Source organism: Bidens hawaiensis, unplaced genomic scaffold, assembly GCF_021521415.1.
Source record: "Bidens hawaiensis isolate Kalapana, Puna unplaced genomic scaffold, B.hawaiensis_p1.1 tig00014333_1, whole genome shotgun sequence".
Taxonomy (NCBI): domain Eukaryota; kingdom Viridiplantae; phylum Streptophyta; class Magnoliopsida; order Asterales; family Asteraceae; genus Bidens; species Bidens hawaiensis.
This window is the reverse complement of record NW_027492231.1, coordinates 37,909-65,499: the sequence shown is the minus strand read 5'-3', so window position 1 is coordinate 65,499 and position 27,591 is coordinate 37,909. Positions and strand designations below refer to the sequence as shown.

The following is a 27,591-nucleotide window of genomic DNA, read 5'->3' as shown; positions in this document are numbered from 1 at the left end:
TATATTAAAACTTGCCATACAAACAATCCTTAAAATAAACGTTAGTTTCATGAACATTTACCATAAAAATAAAAAAAAATAAAAACCTTTCCATACATGTCTCATCTTTAAACTTTATTATATACGGAGTAACATTTATGATTTATAGTAAGAAAACGTTTCTATAATTAGTAACCCAATCAAAGTTTATAACCGTCTCTCACCGACGCTCGTCAAAATCCAGCTGTAACCAGAGTCATGGCCCCGTCAGATCTCTCCTAACTCCACGTGTCATCACGTCACCTTCTATTATTCCATTTCACGCGCCCACTGAAAGACGCCTAAATTACACTCTATATAAACCCTTACCTTAACCCTCTTCTTCTTCTTCTTCTTCTTCTTCTCCGTACGTATACATTATACATACAGCGGTTTATATCTATATCCCCTAGGGTTTCTGTAACTAACAAGGTAATGCCGCTTCATTCTCATTCTTCGTTACGTTATGATCATGTTTCGTGTTTGAATTTTGATTTGATTCCTTACGATTGAAATTACTGTTTGATAGTTAAAAAGTGTTCGTTATGTTTGTTAACATGATTTGATTACTGTGTTGATTATGATTAATAGGAATTGTATTTGATATTATTATTGTGGAGTAAGTTGTTCATGAAATCATGATTAAGTTATGTTCGTCTTCTTGTTTGTATATATAATAATAATTGAGGTTTTATAAACTTCATGAATCTACAATAACTGACGGTTCGGTTTTGGTTTCACATGTGATTAAATCAAAGAAACCGAATTGAACCGACTTTATAGATTTTCATTTTTAATTTTTTTTTTGTTTTAAGTGATATATAAGAGTTTAATAAATATGTAAGTCAAATATTCTAGCTTCTATGCAGTTAATGCGGAAAAATATCGGATATCGGTCAAGGACTGATATTTGAGAAATAGGTAATTTCGATATTATGCAGAAATTTTATATATAGAAATTTAACACGAATAATTTAGTATATTCTCCAACCATTAACAAATTAACCTTTTGCAACTTACAAAATGCTAACAATAGTAGCAAGTAGGAAATGATTAAGACTTAAAAAACACTAACATTAAACACTACAAATTGACGAATAAGACTTAAATAACTGATGATGTCGGGAATATCGGTGATATATCGGTTAATATCACCGATAATATTTTACCAAGGGACCGGTAACTGGTATATCTTCGACTGCCTAATTTACCTTAAATGTATATTGTATAATATCAATTAGTTGTTAATTTACGAAGTAGTTTAGGCCCAAATTCATGATTTTGGGTCAAATTTCTTTTTCGGCCCCAAATTTTTAAGCTCAAATGGAAATCCGAAAAAACCAAAACCTAAACCGAAGTATTTTCAGCTATTCAAAAACCAAACTTTCAGATTTTGGGTCAATTTTAATCCAAAACCAACCAAAACCGAACTGTGCACCCACCTAAATGTAGTTAGGAGTTGCAGTTTCCTTTTTTATTGCATTGCAGAAAAGTTCTGTTTGCATCTTGAAAATGGATTCTGTGTTTGAAACAGTGCAAGTATGGTTTGCTTGCTTGATCAGTTTTTTTTTTGTGTGTGTGTGTGTGTGTGTTTAATACTGTTGTTTGGACTCATTTGTTTACTTGTCTGAATGTGAGTGTGATGTATGCTGTCTAGGTTCAGTTCACCTTTTCTATATGATTGAACATTGGCTCATTATGTCACTCACAATAATAACCAGTGGTCATAGGTGTTTTCTTTATGCAGTCAACCCTTAATTTGTATGTTACTGTATTTCCCTGTTAAAGGCAATATTTAACAGACGAAAAAAGAAACGAAAGTATATAACTATTTTTTAGTAAGAGGTGAATCTACATTATTCTAACTACATTGACTAGTCATGCTCAGACAGCTCTGTATATGCTTGTTTGGTTGTATGTGATATCGATACACTGGGTCTTGAGATAGCAAGCTATGATTCATCAGTTTTGTTGTCATGCATTCTTGTCCTGTTTAATGCTTCCCATACATTGGTCCATAATGTATTGCTGTTTCTAACATTCAAGTCCCCACCATGTGCTCTTGTAATTGTGTCCAGCCAGCTTCTATATGTGGTGATGTTTTAACTTTTACCAAATATATAGACAAACAAATCAAGAATTGCTTTAAAAATCTTATTTTTAGTGTATATCTTTCAATACAGGCATTGTTATTGTTTTAACTATCTAAATAGCCATATTTAGTTTTCTTTCATGTATGCATTCTAATTAAATCTCTCAAAACAGTTGTTCAGGAGATTTGATGGATCTTAAATCTAATCATGTTTCACCCATACTGACTGATCCCATAACAATTAGCAAACCAAGATTAGGAATTCATGAATCATTGCTACCATATTCCTCTTCTGAAGTCTTCACTCAAGGCCTGTTTTTGACGATTCCATGGAAAAAACCTGGTTTACTTGATGACGTTCTTTCTACTAGCTGGTTGGATGCCATGAAATCTTCTTCTCCCAGGAATATAATTAAGTATTATGGCAATGATTTTTCATCAAATGATGTGGATGCTGCTTACTGCAACTGGATGGTATTAGTTTCCCTTATCATGATCTTGTTTAGCTTATTTAGTACTTGATTTGAAACTAGATTTTAAAAGTTTTTTTTATTATTTGTTGTGCAGATTAAGTATCCGTCTGCACTTACATCTATTGAACAGATTGTGAATAATGCAAATGGAAAGAGGATTGCTTTGTTTCTAGATTATGATGGGACGTTATCCCCGATCGTGGACAATCCGGATCACGCCTTCATGTCTAATGCTGTGAGATTCTAAATATATTAGTTATCTTAATTTTGAATTATGTTTAATACCCTGTTTTGTAAACAGATGCGTTCGGCTGTGAGAAATGTGGCAAATTGCATTCCAACAGCAATTATTAGTGGCAGAAGCCGCGAAAAGGTACTTTTGAAGTATTTTGCTATACCAAAAGTTTACTTAATGTTTCCAGTTGGATACTTAAATGTTTTTTTTTCAGGTACGCAAGTTTGTAGGTCTGAAAGAACTATATTATGCCGGTAGTCACAGGATGGACATAATGGGTCCCGCTCATTCTCCAGCTGATCATACTACTGAGGTAGCAAATATTAATATTTTTGCATAACTATATGATTCATCATTTCTTCATATCTTTAGGTCATATCATCTAAATATTAAATATTGTTATTTTATTTAACATAGATCAATGAAGGAAACTTGTACCAGCCAGCTAGTGAATTTCTACCAATGATCAACGAGGTTCATAGTTCAAACTTATTTTCAATTTTGTATCACACACAAGCACACTATATATACATCCACACAATATTAATGGTGTATATATGTTTGAAGCAGGTTTTTGTGGCCCTTGTTGAGATAACAAAAAACATAGAAGGACCGAAAGTTGAAGACAACAAGTTCTGTGTATCGGTGCACTACCGTAATGTAGACGAGAAGGTACGATCAGTATATTGACTATTTTCCTTCCTTTCTGACTGTAATATATTAGTTAAGAAATGACTTTTTAAAACTAATTGTTTCATGTTTTCATGATTACAGAATTGGAAAATAGTAGCACAATATGTCCAAGACACTTTGAAACACTATCCGCGTCTGAGATTGACACATGGACGAATGATATGAAGAAATTGGGTATAATTTTAATAATATTTCTTAACTTGTTTTTCCTTAAATTTTTATTATATTTTGTCAACGTCAATACATAGGTTTTAGAGATTCGCCCTGTGCTTAGATGGGACAAGGGGAAGGCTGTTGAGTTCTTACTCGAATCACTCGGTTAGAAAAATTCCAGTTTGAGTTTTATTTTCTTTAATAAAGTTGTTTATAAATCATAATATCTGAATGAGAATGTTGTCTTTGCAGGTTTAAGTAGTTGTGATGATGTGCTCCCTGTATATGTAGGGGATGACAGAACTGATGAAGATGCATTCAAGGTAGATCTTTTTATCATAATAGCCATTTACTTATGAACGGGTCGGCAAAAATACCTATAGAAGAAAACGGGTCAAACGGGTTGAAAGTAGCCCAAATGTATTCCTAATCCTAAATCATCGTTAGAGGTGTAAATGAGCCAAGCCCAATCTCGTCTCATAAGTCGTTTTTTCAAACACGATCTCGGCTCGTTTATTATCAATTAGTTAATTTACATACTTTTTTAATTAATTTTATATAATAAATAATATTATATAAATACACATTTTTATTACATTTAATAAAAGTTTTATTAATAATAGGCTCGTGCTTGCGAGCTAGCTTGATCTTGAGAAGTGAAGCTTGGGAGTTTGGCTCAATTTGAGTTTTTAAGGAGCCAATCTCGTGTTCGCTCATGAGCCAGCTTGGTTTATATACACCTATAATCATGATGTCCAAAAACTTTTATTATTGATGGAAATAATATAACTATTGTAACCATATTTGACACTAAATTATCCGTTTTGACCCGATAACCGAATATGTGAGCTTGTTGTCCCAAACAACTAATGCATTATGTTAAAGTGTTTTAATAAATGCACGTATTAAACAGTTTTTAAGAGAGGATAATCGTGGTTATGGCATATTGGTGACTCCTGCCCCGAAAGAAAGTAATGCGTATTATTCGCTCAGAGATCCATCAGAGGTTTGTTAAAATCAACTTATAATTTTTAAATTTGGAGCTTAAAAGTTAATAATAAAGTATATAAATTTATTTTTAAATTTCAGGTGATGGAATTTATCAACTTGCTGGTAATGCATATGAAGATGGTTGCCTGATTTGACTTATTATATATATAGGAGGATTATATGACATTATATAAAGAATAATACTACAGGAATTGGAGTTGGTGGAAATGAGAGCTTCTCCAAAGTCCCTTATCAGCCAACTGTAAATCTTTATTCTCTTTTAAAGTTAAGTTAAATATTTTTGTAAATCTTATTAATTTTCATGGCAAATTTAATTGTCCATTAAAGTATGAACTCCATGTAACTAATTACTTAGTTATTTTTGGTCATTCTAATTATCTATTTATCTTTTGATTATATTAGTTATACTCTTATTATTTGGATAGTTTAGTTTATCGAACGCTTCAACTCCTTTTTAAGTGAGGTTAAACGAGGCACATGATGATGGTTTGTATATTTGGGGTAACCTGACAAAGTTCATGGGTCTGGTTTAGCTTAAGCGAGTTTTGGTTAGTTTCGAGTTGACCACTTGACCCATTAACAAAATTAGCTAAAAAAGGTTGGTCACGGTTTACTCAAGTGAGAATTATTCTTATATTAAACGAGTATTTATGTCAAAAGTTAAGTTGAAACTATTTTATATCTTAAGTTAAGAAAAATTAGTGTCATGTTATGCTGCTTAAACGTAATTGTTTCATATTTATGTTTTTGGGTCTAAATTTGTACTGTTAAAGTAGTATTACGTAAAAATAAACTTGAAATTTCCAGGCTAAACATTTTGGATTCTCTCACTTTCTGAGTTCGTGTCGAGTTCCACTTTATCAATCTCTAGCCATTAAACAACCCTTCTTTAGTATGACTGGTCTTTCTTTAGTAACTTCTTCTCTTTCAAACAAAGTTTTATAAGAAAATAAGGTGTTTTGAAATGATATCATCATGTGTCACATTTAACCTCATATAAAAAGAGTTGAAGCGTTTGATAAAGTAAATTATACAAATACACTTTAATCTTTTGTTTTTGTTATCAAGATCTTATTTGTGTCTTTTTATGTTACTATACATTTTCAGTTATAGCTATTTTATGAAACATATCGATTCAAATTGAATTTCCAAAAAGCTAAGTTTGGCCAAACAGACTTACAACATGTTCACTTTATGTTATCTCAATGGCATTTCAAAGCTTTTAGTTAGCTTAATTTTTTTTTTTTATATTTATAAGAAAATTCTGTTGAAAATAGATCATGTTAGTATCATTGGTTGTGAGAACACAACTTTTATTTTGTGAAGACATGGACCCAAAAGCTCTAACCAAATTATTCAACTGCCTTCTTTTTAATTATATGTGTCACTATTTTTGGATTTTAATATTGTGTGCGTGTGCGTATTTTTTTATATCATTTTATGCTTTTCTAGTTAAGAGTTCCAAGGACAAACAAAACAACTCGATACTCCAAACTTTCAACTCCAGATCAATTAATCACTCTTTAGCTCTACGTTTCATCAATTATACGTACTTATTCATGAAGCATTTACCTCCTAATCTCTTAATCTGTTAGTGATTTAAAGGTTTTGTCTTTGCCATTAGACCAATAACCCCTATATCTTCTATGACCAATAACCCCTATATCTTCTATGCTTTATTTTTATTAATTTTGATTCATAATATGAAAAAAGTTAGTGTAGTCGTGTAGACTGTTTTTCTTTTTGTAAATCTAATCAAGGCCCCATCTGTTTTCTAAGAGCATCCTCAACAACAAACATACACAAACCGTCACATCAGCGCCACATCATATTCCAAACTTTTCTTAAAAACTCTCACTTTCTTTCACAACAACAAACCTCTACAAACCGCCACATCATCACCTACCTCTACAATTAACTTATACTTAATTAAATTACTTTTATAACAAATTTAGTTTTTATGTTTCATATATATTTAAAATAAATGAAAAATTAAACATTTAAAGAATATAACTTTTAAAAAAACTTTAAAATAATATAAATATAAAAAAAGACATTTACAAAAATAAAACACATTAAACATAAAAATAAAATATACATTAACTGAATATAAAGCATACATTAACCAAAAATAAAAACATACATCAACTTTATTATGAATATAGATATTATTGTGTTTATTATTATGATTATCATCTACTAAATATAGATCGGCTTGTTCCTTAAGTTTTCCTCTCCTTATAAATACCTATTGGTATTTCATTGTATGACACACCAATTAATAATATAATCTTATTCTCTCCCTAATTCTCTTCTCACCTTCTTGCTAGTAGGCTTGTTATAAAACACGTTATCAGCACGAATTGTTTTTGGAGTTAAATCATCGTAAGGTACGTTACATAAATTAATATTTGTTTTTATATCTATCTCCCAACTTGATCCATATTGTAATTCATACGATTTTGGGTCTAAAGAGATTTATATTTATATTTTTAATATTTAATATGCTGACTAATATGATTAAGCAATTTTTCTTTTCTGTTAATAAAGTTACTATGAAAGTTGAAAACAAGATTTACAACTTAAAGGATTCAAGTAGAATCATAAATATTTTGAAAGAAAGTTTGTTAGTTACTTGGTCAAATCTTAGTTAGTTTTGCAACGAATTAGTTTTTTTTATATATTATTTAATGCTCTTATTGCTTTTATTTTTATTTATATTTTAACATCACATTTAATTTGTTGCACTAAAATCAACATGTTTATTTATCTAATTTATTTATTTATTGCAATATGAAAAAAAATACGTTTAGTGTTATAATAAAGTATTAATTCAAAGAAAACAAAACCGTCATATGTTTAGATTGAGTTTTTTTTTTTGATAATCTGTTAGTATACAAAAGTTTTAGAGAACTTTACAATTTTGCTTTGTTGTTCTAAGCTTTATAATAATTATTGTAAAAAAAATGTTAATTTGTATGTTTTGTTACAATATAGTTTATCATGACGAATCTTGCAAAGCTTGAGTTTTTAGCTATTGACATTACTGGGAAAAATTATTTGTCATGGGTATTGGATGCTGAAATCCATTTGGATGCCAATAATCTTGGTGATACTATTAAAGAAGGAAATAAATCAACTACCCAAGATAAGGCAAAAGCCATGATATTCTTACGCCATCATATCCAAGAGGCTTTGAAAACTGAATACCTAACTATTAAGGATCCACTTGTCCTTTGGACAAATTTGAAAGAAAGGTATGACCACCAGAAAACAGTAATATTAGCGAGAGCTCGTTACAAGTGGATTCACTTAAGATTGCAAGACTTTAAGTCTATAACCGAGTATAACTCGGCAATGTTTAGAATCACGTCACAACTGATTCTGTGTAGTGAAAACATTACTGATAAGGAGATGTTGGAAAAAACATTCTCCACCTTTCATGCTTCAAATATGTTGCTGCAACAACAATGTAAGGCCCCGTTCCCGGTAGCCCTACTTTAGCGTCGGATTTACTCATAAACACAGTTCTACAAATCAGAGTTAATTAAAACTTTCGCAGAATATAAAACTTTAACTGTTTATTACAAACATTTAATCTTTTCTTTAAAACCATAACATATATTTAACACATCGTTTCTTCCATCTTCAGATGCCAGCCGTTCAATCCATGCCATGTGCCATCCTCATGCCGGCTCTTTAGTTCGCTCACCTGCGTCCATACTAAAAGTCAGCTACGCTGAGTGAGTTCTAGTTAATCAAGCAACTTACCATACAACCACTTCATACAATATGTATGTATCCGAAGACACATAATCCACTGTCTAACATGTCCACCTTACCACTTAACCACTTAACTGCCCCTAACCACTTAGCCACTTGTTTACGGAAACACATAGAGGCTTGCCCTCTCACGTGTTCACGTTATGCCACTTAATAACAGGGGCACGTATAGGCCTTCCCTATCACGCACTCGCGTTATGCCACTTAATAACGAGGGCACGTATAGGCTTTCCCTATCACGCACTCACGTTATGCCACTTAATAACGAGGGCACGTATAGGCTTTCCCTATCACGCACTCACGTTATGCCACTAACACCCTTACTAGACTCTTGTCACTTCTAACACACTCTACCTCTACCTGCCTATATCACACTTCATATCAGTTCATTATTTACGTAATAAGCAGGTCACATCATAGCATTCATAGACACTAATAACCACTTGGAATTTACTATCCTTGGTGATATGTGCAATATCCGAAGATCGTTCATGTACCGACAAGCATTATATAATAGCTACCTCGTATAACATCTATAGCATACACTTACCACTTAAGGTAAGTGTATTCACACTTCACATCGAGTATGCACACAGCCCCGAAAACATAACAAGGAAATGGGGTTAGAAACTCACCTGAATCCTGTTACGCTCTCCGTTAATCGTTATTCCCTTCTTGAGCTGTGCACGGCTAACTGTATAATATTTACATGTATCAATTGACTACTACTACTCATGTTGTATTTCTGTCTTTATATAACCCACAACGAACGGGGGTCCGGGGGCAGCGCCCCTGGCAGTGGGGTCTAGGGGCGGCAGCCCCTAGCAGGGTCCAAGGGCTCTGCCCTGGCTGGGGTCGAGCTGTCAGGTCAGTCTGGAAAAATTTTATTTCCATTAACTATCTTAACACATTTTTCATTAGGTTTTTAATTTATTTTCCAACTTGCTAACTCCAGCGAACTTACCATTAAGCGAACTTAACAATAAGCGAACTTAACATTAAGCGAACTTGTATACGAGCAAACTTATGCAAGCGAACTTATACAAGCGAACTTATACAAGCGAACTTATACAAGCGAAGTTGGCCACCAACGAACTTATTTGGCAGGCGAAGTTAATTAGTTAGGCGAACTTGCTTGCAAGCGAAGTTAAGCTTACAGGCGAAGTTGCCCAGCTGCGCCTCTGTTCAATCTTAATCCCCCAAAATCATCATCGTTTTACTGAGAGATCCATGTGTATGGTATTTGACTAACCCGCGATCATTCCTATGGTCGTTTTTGGATAAGATTTGACCCGAAAACACGTAAAGTTTGGACCTTTAATTTCATGAACGTTCAATACAAGATCTACGGTTTATCTTAAACGAACCGTACATGTTTATAGGCTCGTTAGGTTTGTTTTAACGTCAAGTTTGCTACTTTAATACTCGTTTATACCCGATCTTTGCTAGGTTCGAGTTTCACGGATAACCGTTCATAAAAACGTAAACTTTAAGGATAAAGGACATACCTTTACGTGTTTTTAAGGTTACGGTTAGCTTGGTGATGAACTAAAATCTTGTATCTTGCTTGCACGCTCAAGATCTATTAAGTTATAGGCTCGGTTTGGTCTCGGATTGCTCCTTAGCTCGCGGCCGTATATGGTGTAGGAGGTATGTGTGTGTTTTTTGAGTGTGTAGAGATTAGGATGGATAAGATGGATGGAATGGAAAGGATTAGGGTTTAAGGGTGTATTTATACTCCCTTAAGCCCATGGACCTAAGGCCCATATTTCCTTTTGGTCCATAACTAATCCCATCTAATTATCCTACTTAGTCTTCATATTTTGCTATTATTATTATTATCGTTCCACTAACTCGTTTATTTCACCCGACAAAATAATATATTAAATATTACTTTAGAAGTTTCGGGATGTTACAAACAATATCGTGAAAGGGGTTTCACCAAGTATTCTGAGCTTATATCTTGTTTGCTTGTGGCCGAGCAAAACAATGAGCTCATCATGAAAAATCATGAGACTCGTCCAGTTGGTACAGCCCCATTCCCAGAAGCGAATGTGGAAACATTTAATGGCCAAAGTGGAAATCGTGGACGCGGTCGTGGTCGTGATTACCAACGTGGTCGTGGACGTGGATATAACCGGGGGAATCATCATAGTGTTCAGTTTAGAAACCCAAAAGCCCACCAAAAGTGGCATGGTAATGAAAAGAAATCTAATGATGAAAAGGGTAAAAAGAAAAGCGAAACTACACCAAATTCATGTCATAGGTGTGGAAGTAATAACCATTGGGCTCGTGCATGTCGTACGCCCAAACACTTGGTGGAGCTTTACCAACAATCCATCAAAGGCAAAGGAAAAGAAATTGAGACACATTTCACATATGATGATGGAAGTGTTGATATCCTCGGTGGTCATAAAAACCTTAATGAAGATACTCACATGGATGTTGGTGATTTTTCTAATGATGCAACTAAATTGGATTATGATGATTTCCTTGCTGATCCAGTTAATTTGGATTCTGGTGATATTTTGGCTTATACAACCCAGTTGGATGCTTGTGATTTTTTCACATATGAATGATTTGATTTAAGTTATGCTATTTACTTAATGTTTATTTTAGACTTTATGTTTGAGATTATGTTTTTGTTTTGAAGCACACTAGACGTTATGTTTTGATTTTTTTTATGCTTGAAGTATCTTGAATGTTTAATTTATGCAACTTTATTTTATTTTATTTTGAAGCATATGGAGTGGTTAACTAAACTCTCTATTAATGGTGAAGATATATGTTTAATAGACAGTGCAACCACACATACAATTCTCAAGGAACTATTTTTCTAATTTAGTTATAAAAGAAGCAAGCGTTAGTACTATATCTGGTAGTACAAAATTAATTGAAGGTTTTGGAGAAGCTTGTGTTGTGTTACCTGGTGGAACACAATTTAAATTTAACAATGCTTTATATTCCCCATTGTCTCAAAGAAATCTAATAAGCTTTAAAGATATTCGTCTAAATGGATATCATGTTGAGACAATAAGTGAGGGGCATAATGAGTACATTCAAATCACAAGTATGAAATCGGGTAAAAAGCATGTATTAGAAAAGATACCCGCGCTTGCCTCCGGTTTGTATTTCACTAACCAATCGAAAACAAGTTTGGTTGGTTTTGCAGATGCAGGTTATTTTTCCGATCATACAGGTCGATCTCAAACTGGATATTTGTTCACATATGGAGATACTGCAATTTCATGGCGTTCAGTAAAGCAGGCAATCACTGCTACTTCATCTAATCACGCGGAAATAATAGCAATCTATGAAGCTAGTCGAGAATGTTTTTGGTTAAGAAGGGTAATACAATATATTCGTGGATCTTGTGCTATTTCTTCCGAAGACGAGGGGCCGACGGTTTTACACGAAGATAACGCAGCATGCATTGCTCAACTTAAGGAGGGCTATATCAAAGGTGACAAAACCAAGCATATTTCGCCAAAGTTCTTTTTCACACATGATTTGCAAAAGAGTGGAGATGTTATCGTCCAACAAGTTCGTTCCAGTGACAATTTAGCGGATTTGTTTACCAAATCACTCCCGACCTCAACATCTAAGAAACTGGTTCATGGGATCGGGATGCGTCGACTCAAGGAGCTTAATTGATTCTCATCAGAGGGAGAAAATACGCGCTGCACTATTTTTCCCTTAGCTAAGGTTTTGTCCCACTAGGTTTTCCTGGCAAGGTTTTTAATGAGGCAGCATAAAGGGTATGAAGTTGATAATCAAGGGGGAGTGTTATGAATATAGATATTATTGTGTTTATTATTATGATTATTATCTACTAAATATAGATCGGCTTGTTCCTTAAGTTTTCCTCTCCTTATAAATACCTATTGGTATTTCATTATATGACACACCAATTAATAATATAAGCTTATTCTCTCCCTAATTCTCTTCTCATCTTCTTGCTAGTAGGCTTGTTATAAAACAAACTTAAGATTAAATATTAGATAAAATACAAACTTAATCTCAAATATTACGCTTTTTCTTGATTTTTTTCACATAATCTTAAGTGAGTTTTCAATTTTTTCGGGTCCATCTTTGATCGATCCATCAATAAATGTTCATATCTTTATTAAACAAATTTTGAGTTATTACGTAAAAGTTGTTGAAACGGAGTGTTATCTTCCATTTTTTTGCGGTTGAAAGTGTGAACTTTTGGTGAAGATTTTGATTTTCTGATGTATGTTTTGTGCGTAAGTGTTAATGTTTTATTTTTGTTTTTAACTTTTTGAAAAAAAAAATAAGGTCGTTGAACAATTATTCATGTATTCTTTTTATACATTTATGGTAATTTTGTGGCTAGTAAATATTTATTCATATAAATTAATTCCTTTTGTTGGTGGATCAAGGGGCCCAACTTCCTATTTGTTGGTGGGTTAAAAATTAAAAATATGCTTCTATATATGATCCAACGTGGCGTTTGTATGTAGTCCGGTTGCACAAACTCAACCACACCATTTTTTCTCCACAACCTGTGGAATTTAAATTTGCTGCAGCCTAATGGATCCAAACCTCGGGACTAGTAGCCTGATGTAGTTGCTCTAAGATGGCCCATCACAAACCCAATTGATGCTTTTGAAAAAAAAATATGTATATATACTAATTTCTTATTTGATTATCGTATTTCTGTAACTTATAGTTTTGAAAAATTGTATTCTATGGTTTGATAAAAGTAACAATTTAGTTTTGAAGTATGAAATTAAAATCCATAGTGTATATTTTTATTTAATTTATCATACTTTACAAAATTTGGAGATGACTAGGAATTGAGTTAAGCACAAAAAGATTAGTGACATTTTTTCTCTTTTATTTTAAGTTAGTTTTTTATATTTTTTTTAAACGGTAATATTATTAACTGCGCTCTGACAAGTGGCTAGACCCAAACTAAAAGTACATAACAAACAACAATAAAATCATCACTAAAATCATCAGACAAAACACAAAATAATACATAACAATCATTTAGACCAGGAACAATTGAACAGTCATCAACTGGACCACTCAAGCATTTCCAACTTAGCCCGGTGTTTGAGCCACAAGAACGAGCTGACTTTAATGATGTCCAAAATCTTGGCCACGCGTCTTACATAAAAGTACTGAATGTACCACTGTGTTTATGTGTGTGACATAATTGTGTTTTATTTTATTTATTTTTTTGTTTTTGTATCATTTTACATTTTCTAGTTACAACTTTTCTAGTCAACTTGCGGGATATGTTTTTAATTTACGTCATTCGTTTTACAAAATATCTATACGATTATACTACGTTTTAATTATTAGTTTGGATTTGTAATATAAAAAAATGAGTGTACTAGGTAACAAAGTAATATCGCAAGCTTATACATGTTTAGTAAATTTTTGTTATTTGTCAATTGAAAAGTTAGGTTTATTTAGCAAAACGGCATTTTATGTTCTCCTCCTTCTTTGTTGTGTTTTACGCAAAACAAGCTTAGTGTATGAATATTTTAAGAAATAATCTATCATGTATAAGTAGCCGATTAATTTTAGAGGTGTAAACGAATTAGATCCTATTTGATGTTGAGCCCGAATCTTTCAAATTTATAAAGCTTAAACATGGCTCGGTTCAACCTTACTTTTTCCAAATTAAACTTGGCTTGTAACATTTTGTTTAGAACCGGCATATCGGAATTTGAGTTAAGATTTTGATACGGTAAGTGACTTTTAGATGATAAAAGGTTCAATTGAAGACTATAAGGTTGGCCAGTAGAGAAGAAGGAATTAAACAATTTATATATTTTTTATTTCTTTAAATAAAACAGTATAATAACGTTATATTTAATGTTATCTTGAAAAGAAAGATATATTACTAAAGAAGGGATAACATCTCAATATTCTATAGCATGATTGACATAATCTCGGATCTAATCCAACGGGTCAAAACTCAAAACCATGGATCGCCCTCATGAGCCGTCTTCGGGCCAACGGGACGATCTCTGGGCCAACCAAACGAACTTATGGGCACAACATGACATTTGCTATAATACATTAATACCAGGGCCACGACACCGACGAAACATCTAAATCTATTAGCCGTCCTCATAACAGAACACATTGGAAACATGAAATATATAACTTTCCCCGACACTAATTCATGGCACTCGCTCAACTTAATGCTTCATAATGTCTTAAATGGTACAAATGAGTGGTCCATGCCCAAGGTAGGCCACTATCAATGTGACTAGATAGTTACATAAGGGTGGGCTAACACTTACATCATAAAACCAATGGCACACCCTGTCCAAAATAAATATAAATACTTATGTTAAGTGTTCTCTCCGATACCCGTTGATCAATTGTTGGAGACTTTTGTATGATGGGCTTTTACCAAACAATTTTATTAATGAACAAAAACATGTACGTAATTTCCGACAATAATATGAATATACTAATCACCATTCAGTATAATCTTAAAAACTAATATTAATCTTTCGAAATAATATTATCCATATACACATATCTTATTATGGAGTGGATAAGCAGTTGTGGTCCTCACGAACACATTGGACCCAACCTGAGTTGTCACATTTTGTCATAAACAGCTTGGCGTGCATACATACATCACTTGCCCACGTGCTAATTGACTTACACTGATGACTGATCCACCTAAATCGTCCTCTCATTTTTGTGGTGTAAACTTAATACAATCATTTGTCTTAATTTTAGAGATATAATTGTTTGCTTAGAAAGAATAGCTTACACAGCAGGTTTTTTCTATATCTACCGATATATTCAAATTTTAGAAATATATTTAGAGAAATCAGTAAAATTACCACTACATCAGGATTTCTAAAATGGAAAATGGTTATAGAGAAACTACAATGATTCTAAAAAAATAGAGATTCACATTCATTCTCTATATATATTCTTTATATTTTTTGTGAGTGGAATAAAGAAAAAAGAATTATAAAGAAGTGTTATAACTACCACATCGGCTGAGATGGAGAACAAAACATTTCTTATAAGAATGTGAAAACCTTCTTTACTAAGACGTGTTTTGCTTGAGTGAGCAATTCGTCGGATGAAACAAAACCATGACTTTCTTGATAGGCAATCCATCGGGGCAAAATGGACAGCATCTTGACATGGATATTGCTTTATTGGTTTACTTGGGGTCGGTTGCACTTGATAAGAGAAAGATTCATTTGAGTTCTCGTCTATATGCTATTTGTTGTGACATTCAGGAGATTGCATATTTCTCGCAAGTGAGATTCAAAGATAGAGACATTGATCCATATGTTAATGCTAATGAGAGAAAACAAATACTTGGCATTGAATCTACCTTAATAATACATGGTAGTGGCCCACCACAACGAGAACGAACCGAACACACACATTCACATCTATAATCTAGCTGGGATGTTTTTATAGCTAAAGGATTACGGGTGTTAGTCGGGTCAACCAGATTGAGTTTCGGGTTAATTGGTTGTATATTTTATTTTTTTTTAATCTAACCCGCAACAAGACCCTATTAAGGTTCGAGTTTGTAGGGTGTCCAGGTTTGTCAGTTCAAGTTACTTGATAATTTTAAGTTTATTATCATTCCAACTTGTGAATACATCGGTTTAGCAGCACCTAAATATGAATATGCTTGATGGATGGTCCCAAAACAATATGTTAGAGGAGAATAAAACGTAACTTTTAGCCAATCATTTGATGTATTCACTTGTTCTAAATTCCATATAATGTGTTCTTGAATCATTTCTGTTAAATGCAATATGCAACTATTAGTTTTCTTGACTAAGTATATCTAATAAATTCTAATACTTTATTTGTTTAATTTATACACTACTAGATTAGGTACCCGCGTACTACACGGGTTAAACAATTTAAATTATAACTTTATAAATAATAAAATAATGATAAATAAAGTTGCATATTACATAATTTAACGATGGTTAAAGCCCGTGTGTTGTATGACGTCAATCATAAAAAATAATACAAAATATAAGTTGCTTGCATATTACATTACATTAACTGATATCTGCAACTAATAGTCATTGACGAACATCTGCAACTGATGTCACCATTCCTGATTCCGTGTTTAACACAAACTGAAGATGTGACCGGTTTTTATGAATCTGGAGTGCATTAAGGTGGACCCTCTCCCTATTCCTCTTCTTTTAGCTTCCATAGCCGATAAAACATTGCACCAGGGACTTCAAAATGAGTCATAAATGCATCACAATACATGTCTTTTATCTTTACCACGACTTCTAGCTCAAAAAGGTGATGAGCAATGCAAGTTCTTTCCTAAACACAAACAATTCACTTAAAATTATATCTATAAACAATATTTATCAATAAGAATTATTATGTCACAACTCAAAAGCTATATTACCTGGAGATAAATGAAGCTAAGGTAACCGTGATTTGATCGACCTTCTAGTATGTTTGGGATGTATCTTGGCTATGTCTTCATCTGTCATAAATGTGATCGATTCAAAACAACTCATTAATGACAAATTTGTTAAAACTTTATAAATTTTTATAGTTTTTGTCAACTCAAAATAAGTTAAAACACAACTAAACTTTCATTAATCATTCACATTTAAAACTTAAGAGTGAAATTATGCATGCTATAATGCTAAAGAAGAAATCATGAACATATATAAATGAAAATGGCCAAAAAAGTTTACCAAGTATGCAGTTCAAGAAGTATAAGTTAGAAACCTAACTGCACCCAAATTACCTAATTGCTTAATCAAATAAAAACTTAAATCATTCCAGACATTTATAATAAGAAATTTGAATATATTAAGTAGCCAAGCTACTAATGTGAGCAGTAAGTATGTGATTTTCATGGTTTAAGTTATCATCACAAGATACAATGTCCATCTTAATTACATGGACATACAAATTGTATTTCAGTAAATGATCATATTACAGGACAAAAACATTTTGAGTAGATGAAATTATATTCCAAATTCATTTGGCATATGAATGTATGATCATTCACCACCATTAGAACATATCAAACATTTTGTGGGAAACACAAACATATAGATTACCAAACTGAAATTATAGCAATCAACAAATAGAACAAATCAATTTTGGCACCAAACACCTGCTTGATCATGGCACCATACATACTGAGCATCAAGTTTGGTCATTATTTCACTAATTATAATAAGCAATTCAACATGGAGGAATCTTTACTGCCATAGAAAACACAAAATCATGTCATTACAAAAAAAAAAATTTATTCACAACATACTTGAGTCCGTCGTCACTATGCGTAGTGCGATATCAAGTTATACAAAATTAATATACTCAGAACACAAACGTTTTCGAAATCAGACATCTTGTAACCTTAAAAAAGATAAGTCAGACCAAAATAAGAACATCAAAAATCATCTAACGATATCACATGAAAAGTAAGGAGTATTCGGCTAGAGAAAGTGTTCGACGACATCTGACCTGTTGCTCGAATATCCATAAAAAGAAAAGTAAAAATTTTCAAAGAATCAAATAGGGTGGCGCAAAGATGACTAACCTCGCCAGTATCTACCAAACACTCAAGCATTCCCTCTTCTTCGTGTCTGGTCGTATAGCAATCACATAATGAGTGAAAAATAAGAAATTCAGGTTTATGCTTATAGAAACTAATCAAATTCTGACCGTGTAATCAAAATAATCAAATAAATAAAAACGTAAGCAATTTCCAGTAATCAAATACAATCATGTAGAAATTTTGTAGAATAATGAAAACCCCATGAGGTGTAATGTATTATTGATCAACCATATATAGATGTACAATTAGATAAATACAATGAAACATAATCAAATACAATCTCCTAATTATAGTAATACTATTATACTAAAACTCTAATAATATATTCTTTTATAATATTCTCTAACATTCCCCGCAGTTAGAGCAAATCAGACGCTCAGACTGAAGCAAAAAGCTTGTGTAGATACACGATCGGCTGTCACGTAGAGCAGGAACTCGATTGGTTATAGGAGGATCTAAGAAGATCGGCAGCGGCTTGACCGTAGTCGCGTGGCTAGGCATAATGACAAGAGTTTCGACTGCGATGACAGGAGCTATGATTGAGTCGGCCGAAGCAACGACTTGACGGCAAAGAAAAAAAATTATATATTCCGAAGAATAAAACTAAAAAAAGAAAATAAAAAAAACTTTTTTTTCTTTTAAAGAAAAAAAAAACTAAAACTAAAACTAAATAAAACATTAATAAAAATTTCCATTCGTTAAAAACAAAAAACTCTAACGTTTCTCTCTTGTTCCTTTTTTTTACAAATGACTTAAAAAACAGAAAAATATGAATAGAAAAAGAAGGTTAAAAATATCTATTAAAAGTGAAAAATAAATGATAATGATTAAATAAGAAGCTGCACATGCATCAACTCCAACCAAAGAGGGGTTCTACTCGCTCAATTACAGGAAGAAAACCGGTTGCAGCGGTGTCGTTTACTTTGGCCCGTAGACGTATAAATATGAGATAGATCGGTAGCAAGAAAATAATATATTGTGTGTACAAACGTCCTGGGGCAGGATGAGAATGAGAAGAAAAGAATGAAACAAGTCAGAACCTTAAGGCTTTGATGCCATGTAGAATAATAAAAACTCCGTGAGGTGTAATGTATTATTGATCAACCATATACAGATGTACAATTAGATAAATACAAAGAAACATAATCAAATACAATCTCCTAATTATAGTAACACTATTATACTAAAACTCTAATAATATATTATTTTATAATATTCTCTAACATATTTAACTTATACATACTTTAATAATACAATTTTTATCTTATTGGATGCATTCATTTAAAAAGGTTTGATCAACGATAGGTAATTCCGCACACGGCATATCACCTACAAAACTCAAAGTCGGCCAATTTAACCATTTAATATTTGTTTAAAATAACGTGAACTTGAATATTAATTTAATTAATATAAGCAACCAAATTATGAACATTGAAAAGTCAAACAAGTTATAGACAGAGCCACAGAGGTTAAATTTGTCCAAGTATTGTTACAAACTTGAATTATTAAGGAAATGTCGTACGAAATATGACAGATATTGATTAATAATGCTTAATATATATTCCTAAGTTTTTACTTTTTTTTTGTCACTAGGTTGAAGCATGTGTCGATGGCAACATCATTTATAGCTCAAACTGGTGAACATAGTTAAGAAATACACGTATGCGTTGAAAATTAATTAAATAACACTTGTGCAATCTTATATAAACAAAATATCTTATAAGAAAAGAAGAATTCGTGAAATCTGCAAAATACAAGATTACTTACACGTTTAGCTTAACTTTTAAAGCTATTATATAGTATTATTTTTTTAAAAGATAAATCAAGTGATACGTAACATATATTATTTGTTGTAAAATAATTTGTGAAGATGGTGGTAAAAGGTATTTGATGAGTGATGACTGATTGCGAATGATGAATATTTATTTATGATGTTAACTTATAAGAAATTAAAGATAAAAAAACCTCCAAATTAATATATCCAAGGAAATCATATCATGACTCTTAGCTTGCTTCAAATCTTGTATATATCTTGTATATTTTGTTTCCTTATCAAACAAATTGCATACAAATATTCAAAAAATTGTGTTATTTAATTTGATGGTTATGTGTTTTTATGTTGTATTATTATAATAATTATTATTATAAATTATAGTTGTTGGATGCATTGTTGATTAAGAATAGAATAGGGGCAGGTGAAGGAAAACAACTTTGCATAGGCATGCATTATATCGGATGAAGACAATACATTAACTGAAATTTTAGTACAGTGTACGCACATCAACATTTTAGCACGTCAAAAAGAAAAGGAGACCATGTAATTATAAAATGATATATAAAATTAAATTTATGATAAAAAAACACGACGTTTCTAAGTTACTGTGGATATTTGTTAGGTAAATTTTATGCAAAGTGTATAGCATAATCTCTATTTGTCATATTGTTTTCTTATTACCAACCTTACCTTCTTTAATTTCTTTCATGATTAACATGTGTTCTTATTTACCATTCAACTTTATTATGTAACTTTATATTAGGTGACTAATTTGTTGTGTAACCCAAATCCAAATAACCAACGACCAAAAATATGGCCATATATATTTAATACGAGTAACTTATAAACACAAGGAATTTTAAATAAAAAAGTCTTCAAAAGAATTCAAATATCCGAAGAAAATTAAAACTTAGAATGCTAAATTATAATTAACCGAACCCTTTCATATCTAAACCTACACTTGATTCCTATAAATTTTTTAAGCTAATTGAAATTTGTCAGTCTAATTGAAATTTGAAGTAATTAGAATTTGATTTTGAAATTTACCAAAAATATTTAAAACTTGAATGAATTGACATCTTCCAAATAAAAATTAAATTTGAAATAAAGTTGATCGGTGTCGCTAGTAGGGTTGGCAATACAATGACATTAGTTGTAACTTGTAAGTGATTTTGCTTCGACTTAATTCTTTTACATTTTAAAAGAAATGTTAAATTTCTTGATGAAACTAATAGATGTAGCTTATTCAAATTATAATGTTGATTTATTCTTCAAACAAACACACCAAGATGAAATTGAGGTTTTGTTAACCAAACAAATGTTGGGTTATGAAGGCTTTGGGTCGGGTTAAAATATTTATTAGTGGTTATTCATATTACATTGCTTTGTAATTGTAATCTTCACGCCTTGAGCTAATAAAATATAAACCATAGTTGTAGCCATGGACATATATTACATTAACCATTATATCGTGTTCATCTTTTCTTTCTTTGTGTGTCGATACTCACACTAAGTAACAAGACTATTTACATTTCTATTTACGGAGTCTTGACATATATTTGATGTTAACATACAAGACTAATACGAATCCGATTTGATAATTAATACCACCCGGTGAAAGTACTTGAATTCAAAACTATCGAGCTTGACCTATGACCCATTCATTATCCATAATAAAAATCAACATACTAGAAATGTCTATTTGTTGCTATAAATACTCCTAACTTATTCTCCCTCCTTCACTACAATATGGCTACCGATCTTGAACATGCCACCTCCACCCTATATTCCCCGTTGCCAGATGCCGAAAACCGCCACCACCAACCGTTGTCTCACCGCCTGCGGCCCCTTACCATCTTATCCGCAATCTTTCTCTCCATGTTACTTTTTTCATCACTAATAGCTATCATTTTCAACAACCACAACCAACCGGATAATATTAATATTGACAATGACTTGGACCGCCTAAATTCGACTCGGGCTATGCCCATTTCAAGAGGGGTGCTGCAAGGTGTGTCGGAGAAGAGTAACTTATTATCATCCGACGTGGAGGAGGTGTATCCTTGGACTAATGCTATGCTCTCTTGGCAAAGAACCGGTTTTCATTTTCAACCACCCAAAAACTGGATGAACGGTAATATAATTATGAAACCTTAAACTCGACATAATTAATAAAAGGGTCATGCTACAGCTACACCACCTCCATGTGATTTCACAAAATTGTGATTTTATTTTTTGAAAAATTTCGCCGGCCATTCTGAGTATAGACAATAAAGCTTTGAAAAATCTTAGCAGTTTGAAACGACGTGAAATTAGATGTAAGATGGTGTGTGCATAGTTGTCCTTTAATATTATGTAAATTCATATTACTTTTTTAATGTTCGATAACTGATCTGTGTTTTTGAACCTTTGATGCTAATTTCGGATCGATGAATTCTGCTGATCCATATATTTGTTCTTCAGATCCAAACGGTATGTTTGTTCTCCTATAACTTTGATCATTTTTAATAATTCATTAGTTATTTACTTATTTATTTGAGGTATTGCAACTTAAAGAAAGATTAAAACATTCGATTAGTAGTTATTTGTATTATAATAATAATATTACGTGGTCAACTCTTGTTTACCAATATTTGTGGAAAGGTAAGATATAATTTCTAGTTATTCACACGCAAATGAATAGCTGCCTTATCCATTATTTTAAACAAAAAATGGCTTTTAATTTTACACATGATTGATATTTTAAACAAAAAGTTTTGAAACCACTTGGCACGTTATGAAAAATGGTTCAAGAAAAATAAATATTATTATCTTTTTAGGAGATCTTTGGGATTCTTTATTTTATCTTTTTATATTTTTATAATGTATAGATTATAAGGTGTTTTGGAAAGTTAAATTTTATGAGTGTATAATTCATAAGTTACAACTTTATAACTTATGACTTAAATAAGTCACAAGGAAGTAAAATAAGGAATGCTAAACACCCCCTTAAATCAGTAACATAAAACAAGAAACTAATTAGTCATACCATTTAAAAGTAGTGAATTAATAGCATACAAATTTCGATATATGTAATGGTAAGAAATATTAACAATTGCGGGATTTGCCTTTCAAAAATAAAAAATAAAAAATTGTGGGACTTAATAGATAGTTGTTGTATTTTTTTTTTGAGAATTATTGTAGTCATTAAATGGACAGATAAATGTCGCTATAGCAAGGTTTATGAATTGATGAAGTGTGTGGCCCAAATTAATATTAATTTTCGACAATACATAATGGTTAATGCCCTCTAAGGATGCATTGTTCATATCATCCTCACTCTTTTTAGTTATAACATACGTAATATATAGTTAATGTCTCTTTACTACATATGACGTTATTATAGAAACGTCCACGTCCCTTCACGCTGTAATAATGCCCGGGGGTGTTGAAGGGCTTTATTCGCCCTTATAATGCCTCATTATGGATGGTCTCCGGTCTTAGTTGTTAGTAAGAAAAATCCAAATATATTTGATTGTATTTAATATAAAAAATCATGATTAGAGAATTACAAAAATCATACAATCATTTATACGTAGTGCTTGGCTGATATAGACTTATAGTAGATAAGTACTAGGATCATCATACGAGTCACTAGATTAAAAGATGTGTTAGTAATTTCAAGAAAACTGGCTGGATATACTTGATATATTTGTTTGTGGAGATTATTATTTTGCATATTATATTATATTTTGGGTAATATTTTGGGAAAGTGGGGTATATATTGAAAGTTGATATCCAATCATATCGCGTGCTACGACAAATATGGACATTTCAAACATAATAGTAAAAATCAAATGGAGCCCCACCACGTGGATTCGAATCAGAGCTGACGTGGAGTGTTCAGAGCTTTGCAATAGGGTTATATCGTGGATCATGTGTTTTACTTTTACATAATTATTTAGCCTGCCACGGACCACAACATAACACGACGCCACCAAAAATATTAGACTTTTATGTGAACCATTTCTGACTAATTTTGTATTTTTATTCTAATTAAATAATTTAATTGTCAATAAATATGGCTTTAAATTTTTACGTAGCAATTACATCAGAAAAGAAAATATAATGTAACAAGTTGTGTCGCTACTTCATTTTGAATTGCAAAACCCATTCTTTTAAACAGTTTAGAACATAGTTAAAGGTATTCCATTGAAGATCACAAAATGAGTAGTTTGTTTTCATGAGATTATCGATAAACATACTGTAACACCCTTGGTAAACATAACATCGTCCCACTCTTAGGCAAATCCCACATCGGCCGTGGACAAGAGAGATCCTTGGTTCATAAGTAAATGTCCTGCCTCTTCAATCACCAACGCGTTTTGGGCAACCAAAAACAAATCCGTGAGCTCTTCGTGGGCAGAGCGGACAATATTGGTGTTGCGAGGGGCCGGATGTTACACATATTGTCATAATTGGCTCTCGTACCGACAAAGGACTGGAAAAGTTTGAACGTAAACTTATAAAAGCCAAATCCACATGTTACCAACGATAAGGTCCCACAATAACCGGCTAGATTTGTTGTCGAGAGTCTGTTGGTAATTGTCAATCTTCCTAGTGTGTTTTCATTAATTTTTTTTTGTTAGATTTCGTCGGTGTTTCGTTGATAATATTCATTTGTGTAATAGTTGATAGTAATGGCGTATCATGTAACGCAGGTCCATTGTATCACTTGGGGTGGTATCACTTGTTCTATCAATATAATCCGGATGCCGCAATTTGGGGCAACATCACTTGGGGACATGCTATTTCTAAGGACTTGATTAACTGGTATCATCTCCCTTTTGCTATGGTCCCAGATCAATGGTATGATATAAATGGTGTTTGGACCGGATCCGCTACAATCCTTCCTGACGGTCAGATCATGATGTTGTATACCGGGGACACTGATGAGGAAGTTCAGGTCCAAAACTTAGCATACCCTGCCAACCAATCTGATCCTCTCCTCATAGATTGGATCAAGTACTCCGGCAATCCGGTTATGGTCCCTCCACCCGGTATTGGCACTAAGGATTTTAGAGACCCGACAACTGCTTGGATCGGGCCAAATGGAAAATGGCGGGTCGCATTAGGGTCAAAGGTTAATAAAACGGGTATCACACTAGTTTATGAAACGACGAATTTTACGAGCTTTGAGTTGTTGGATGAGGTGATGCATGCTGTTCCAGGTACGGGTATGTGGGAATGTGTTGACTTTTATCCGGTGTCAACAACTGAGTCAAATGGGTTAGACATGTCGGTAAATGGACCTGGTATTAAGCATGTGTTGAAATCGAGTTTGGATGATGATAAAAATGATTATTATGCACTTGGGACGTATGATCCGATTAGTAACAAGTGGACACCTGATGACCCGATTTTAGATGTTGGTATCGGGTTACGATATGATTATGGAAAGTACTATGCATCAAAGACGTTTTACGACCAAAACAAACAAAGACGACTTCTTTGGGGTTGGATTGGAGAAACCGACAGTGAGGCTGCTGACATTTTGAAGGGATGGTCCTCTGTTCAGGTGAAAATTACAACTTATTTAATAATTAAATATAAAAATTAATATTAGTTTATGTAAGTATGGTATATTAAGCAATAACATGATTTTTTTTAAATTGTAAATAGACAATTCCAAGAGAAGTAGTGTTTGACAAAAAGACTGGGACGAATATTCTTCAACGACCAATCAAAGAAGTAGAGAAGTTGAGATCCAAAAGTTGGGCATATGAAAAAGTGATTCTGAAACCAGGATCTCTTGTTCCACTTGAAGTAGGCTTAGCTACACAGGTATTTAATCATTGAGGCGTGTATGGGCCGGTTTTGGGCTCAAACAAAAGAAAAACAGAAACTTCGGTTTTAGAAAATCGTTCGATTTTGTTTTTTTTTGTTTTAAAAATTTACGTATGAGTTCGATTCAGTTATAGGTTGGTTTTTCGGTTCTATAGTGTTTAGGCCTAGAAAAATTAGCCTAAAATAACATTGGGCCTCAAACTTTTGGCTAAAACTATTTGTTAAACCACTTATTATTAATTAATATTTACCCCAAAACATTTAGTCCAACATAATGAATGTCATTCGAAAATTAATAACAAACATTCTAATAAGTTTGTTGTAGTTTGGTTTTGGAATCAGGTATATCTGAAACTGAGTCTTAATATTTGATTTTTAAAAAACTAACAAAAGGGAAATTAGCGTCGGTTATTTCGGTTCAATTTTGTCGATTAATTTGGTTAAATAACTACATAATTCACTCTTTTTTCTCTAGTATAATATACTATTTTGACATTTCTCTTTGAAATTTGTTATATGTGGTTTTGCATTATAGTAAACTTTTTACATTGTTAAACTCTTTTAATAAATAAATGCAGTTAGATATAGTAGCAACATTTGATATCGACAAACAGATAGTGGAGGAGGCAGATACGGGTTACAATTGTACCACAAGTGGCGGGTCGTTCTCAAGAGGAGCTTTCGGACCATTTGGTTTAGTGGTTCTTGCTGATACATCACGCACTGAGCAAACTCCTGTCTATTTCTACATCGCTAAAGGATCCGATGGAGTTGCTCATACTTATTTTTGTGCAGATCAATCTAAGTAAATATTTTTTAATATTTCCATCTCCAGATATACAGATTTTCAATTCGAAACTAATAACTAACACAAAAAATATTGTATGCAGATCATCAACAGCTTCAGATGTTACAAAAGTAGTTTATGGAAGCAGTGTTCCTGTGATAGAGGGAGAAAGCTTCAGCATGCGATTATTGGTATATTATTTATTCCTTTGAAATGTTTAATTTTCAAATTTGACTACATACAATTAAGTTTGATAAAATAGGCGGATTAGATTGGGTAACATGTCAAATTAATTTTTGTATGTTACAATATAAAACTAAAATTTGTTATATATCAGGTTGATCATTCAATCGTGGAAAGCTTTGCTCAAGGTGGACGGACCGTTATAACATCAAGGGTATATCCGACAAAAGCAATATATTCGACAGCAAAGATCTTCCTCTTCAACAATGCAACAGGAGTATCTGTTACCGCAAATGTAAATGTGTGGAATATGGATTCAGCACAAATTGACTATTTTCCCCTTGGTCAACACTGAAATTAGAGTCAACCACATTAATGTATTATGGTATTCTTAATTTTTTTTTCTTTTTTTTCTCAATTTAAGATAAACGAATGAAGAAACATCAATTTTGTAAAATGAATGTGTTAATTTGATATTTCTCCTCACATGTTCTCAACTCTAGAAAATATACAAAATATGAAAAGTTATGCATGCATGAAGCCCATTTGTTCACGGGCCAAAAGTCATAAACTTAAACTCTTTAATAAATACACTTGCAGATCAATGAGCAAACAAGGAAACTTTAAACAAATTTGAATATTAATACTTGTAAGTTAAATCTAGCTATTTAAAGACCTTTAAAACAAATCTCTTTTGACGTCAAATATACAAAATTACATATGGTATGGATTCGGGTTACGAAGTTGAACCAACGAGATAAATGGGCCCACGGATACATAATTCAAAGACATTTGGTATCCAACATAAAACATCCGTTGACCCAATAATCAATGTTAATGGAACGCTTATATAGGACTCACTCGTTAGTCGTTAGTCTTTGAGTTGTTAAAAAGTTTAGTTTAGTTTTTAGGCTAATTCGGTAAGAAGTTAATATTAATGAGGATTGAGTTACATTGACATTTACACTTTCTTTTAT

General features: G+C 32.4%; 2 protein-coding genes across 3 annotated transcripts; both read left to right on the top strand.

Moving 5' to 3' along the window:
• Positions 1-413: 413 nt before the first annotated feature.
• Positions 414-5,060, top strand: LOC143546282 (trehalose-phosphate phosphatase A-like). Of its 2 annotated transcripts, none has more exons than XM_077037979.1 (12): positions 414-450; positions 2,284-2,584; positions 2,678-2,818; positions 2,885-2,956; positions 3,033-3,131; positions 3,236-3,292; positions 3,389-3,490; positions 3,593-3,670; positions 3,760-3,829; positions 3,917-3,987; positions 4,578-4,670; positions 4,754-5,060. In XM_077037979.1, the coding sequence occupies exons 2-12, from the start codon at positions 2,300-2,302 to the stop codon at positions 4,802-4,804; spliced, it is 1,119 nt and encodes a 372-aa protein (XP_076894094.1). In that variant the 5' UTR covers positions 414-450; positions 2,284-2,299; the 3' UTR covers positions 4,805-5,060. The 2 variants fall into 2 exon arrangements, with proteins under 2 accessions (XP_076894094.1, XP_076894093.1); XM_077037978.1 differs by lacking the exon at positions 414-450 and adding an exon at positions 1,549-2,183 and having other exon boundaries at positions 2,242-2,584.
• A 16,470-nt stretch (positions 5,061-21,530) lies between these two features.
• On the top strand, positions 21,531-27,022 carry LOC143546302 (beta-fructofuranosidase, soluble isoenzyme I-like). The gene is made up of 7 exons (XM_077037997.1): positions 21,531-21,952; positions 22,282-22,290; positions 24,519-25,375; positions 25,480-25,641; positions 26,223-26,449; positions 26,535-26,622; positions 26,769-27,022. Exons 1-7 carry the CDS (start codon positions 21,568-21,570, stop codon positions 26,967-26,969), a joined length of 1,929 nt encoding a protein of 642 aa, XP_076894112.1. The 5' UTR covers positions 21,531-21,567; the 3' UTR covers positions 26,970-27,022.
• Positions 27,023-27,591: the final 569 nt, after the last annotated feature.